General features: G+C 33.2%; 1 protein-coding gene across 1 annotated transcript; it reads right to left on the minus strand.

Moving 5' to 3' along the window:
- Positions 1-202: 202 nt before the first annotated feature.
- On the minus strand, positions 203-748 carry LOC148940386 (serine/threonine-protein kinase/endoribonuclease ire-1-like). Its single transcript, XM_089105531.1, has one exon. The coding sequence runs from the start codon at positions 746-748 to the stop codon at positions 203-205; it is 546 nt and encodes a 181-aa protein (XP_088961657.1).
- Between the last annotated feature and the right edge of the window lie 1,643 nt (positions 749-2,391).

Here is a 2,391-nt window from a genome sequence, read left to right on the forward strand (position 1 = left end):
ATTAAAAACATGCATCAGCAAGTCTGGAAATTGTGTTTCGAAGTATTTACACAATTCGTCCGGTGATTGCCCAATAACATGGCTTTCAACCTCCAACTCATAAAAGTGATGAGTCCAGTTTCTTAGTAAACATAATAGGTCTTTTATCTTTGCAGTGTCATATTTTCTATGTGTATCATTTTTTATCCAATAATGTAGCTCCCTATCGAGATTTGACAGCCAGTTTCCAGCCAGGGCAGCAGGTTTTCGGCTTTCCAGTATTTCGCCAACAGGATACAGTCGCTTGCTCCTCTGTTTCAGATAAATTTGACATCAAAACGATGTCGTCAGAAAGAACTCCAAGGTTTTTTTTTAATGTCCAAAACATAGGGTGTCTTAAGATTACTTTGGCATTTGGTTGTTCTTCCTCAGTCAAAATGGATCTAAGAAGGCACTGGGCCGTGTCGTCAAACTTCTTTTGTGACAAAACATCTACAACAAATTGACGGTTAGTTCTTGTTATTGTCTGGTCAAGGAGAGAGGGATCTCCTGTAAGAGCATAGAAAATGACACGACCCATGTCAAACACGTCCAAAGTCTCAGCTGTAAGCTGGCTCATCATTCTTTCTGGCTTATCATTTGTGGATTTGCAGAGACCAAAGTATGACTGCATGGTCTTTAACGGTCCCCGATAGTTGTTATATGAAAGTAGTATATTTCCTGGTCTAATAGATCCATGGGCTAGGTCTAGGCCATGGATGTAACCCATTCCATTGTTCGCCTCCCACAAACATGTCTTGATGCATAATAGGGGTGCACAAAAGATCGTTTGGACCCTTTTCTGATGTTCAATTTATGATTTTAGGCTAATTTTGCATGGTTCAAAAGCAAAATAGCGAAAGCTGCCATCCCAGGCAGTATGCAGTAACCTTAAAACGTTGGGATGGTCGCACCACCTTAAGATAAATATCTCTCTGTGGGATGAGAGAGCTGTTTTAGAAGACACGCGTTTTACGGCTACATCTTTCACATAATATTTTCCATAGTAAACAATGGTTCCTTCTTGATAATTTATTCCAAGCTGCAATTCTGGGAAATAAGAAATACCATCCTTAAATATTTGACCCGATGACGATGGTTGCTTCCCATAGCTGCCGAATGTTCCCCGAAGCATTGCTATTTTATAATAAATAGTGTAGAATTACCGTTTTTACCTCAAATTTATTTTATCCAAACTATACAAAACTGATTAATTAACACAAATTAATTCTTAAATTACTGTGTCACTGTTCACCGTAGATGTATTCTGTCTTCTTTGGTCACCTGTTACCAATTGATTGGAATTCTAGCTTCTCAAACAAAAGCACTAGCTTCTCTCTGTGTGCAAAAACACTAATATAATGCTGGCAGTATAAGAACTATGTACAAAATTCCATTTTGTTAAAAGTAAAATATTGAGAGTTGATTGTAACTCTTCTTAAAATAGGGATTATTGTGGTGACGCTTTCTAATTAAGTCAATTTGGAATTTAGTAAAATATTAAGACGCAAATACAAAAGTTTATAAATACCTCTGTTTATTAAGATAAGGAACATATCCTGGCAGGTGTATGCTTAATAGGAAATTGAGAAATTACCACTTCCTAGCTATGTGCGTCAGTGGGTCCCGATAAGGTGTGGTTGATAAAATGTGTAAGATATATTTTATGGGGAAGGTGTGTCAGATACTAATCTTATGCCGGACTGACCTCTGGTTCGTTGATATTAGAAATACCTTGGAATATTGTCGGCTTATTGTAGGTGTCTAAGTATCTTATTGCATTATATCTTATTGTAAATTTCTGATACTTGTTGTCTCCCTGGAACCACAAGCCCCAGCGGAATATATATATATATATATATATATATATATATATATATATATATATATATATATATATATATATATATATATATATATATATATATATATATATATATATATATATATATATATATATATATATATATATATATATATATATATATATATATATATATATATATATATATATATATATATATATATATATAAAATATATATATATATATATATATATATATATATATATATATATATATATATTATCAAACCCTGTACTAGTGTATGTTAGCTGAATAAAAGTATATATAAAAGTATATAGCCAACCTCTCTTTAATCTAAATTTAGTCCCTCGAATATTCCCAGCTGTTACGCCTCATTAGTCAAGTCATAGCCTAAGGCACGCTACCGAAGTTTAATTACCTTCGAGCCATATTTTATCTCCCTTATAAAGGGAGAATAAAGGTATCAACAACAACCTCACCTTAATAACATTAAAACCACTTTACCACATTTTTAACCACTTTTAAATAACTTACCTAATGTTGATAA

The sequence above is a fragment of the Artemia sp. Qi Xiang Cuo genome, chromosome 19, assembly GCF_049724085.1.
Source record: "Artemia sp. Qi Xiang Cuo chromosome 19, ASM4972408v1, whole genome shotgun sequence".
In the NCBI taxonomy this organism is placed as follows: Eukaryota; Metazoa; Arthropoda; class Branchiopoda; order Anostraca; family Artemiidae; genus Artemia; species Artemia sp. Qi Xiang Cuo.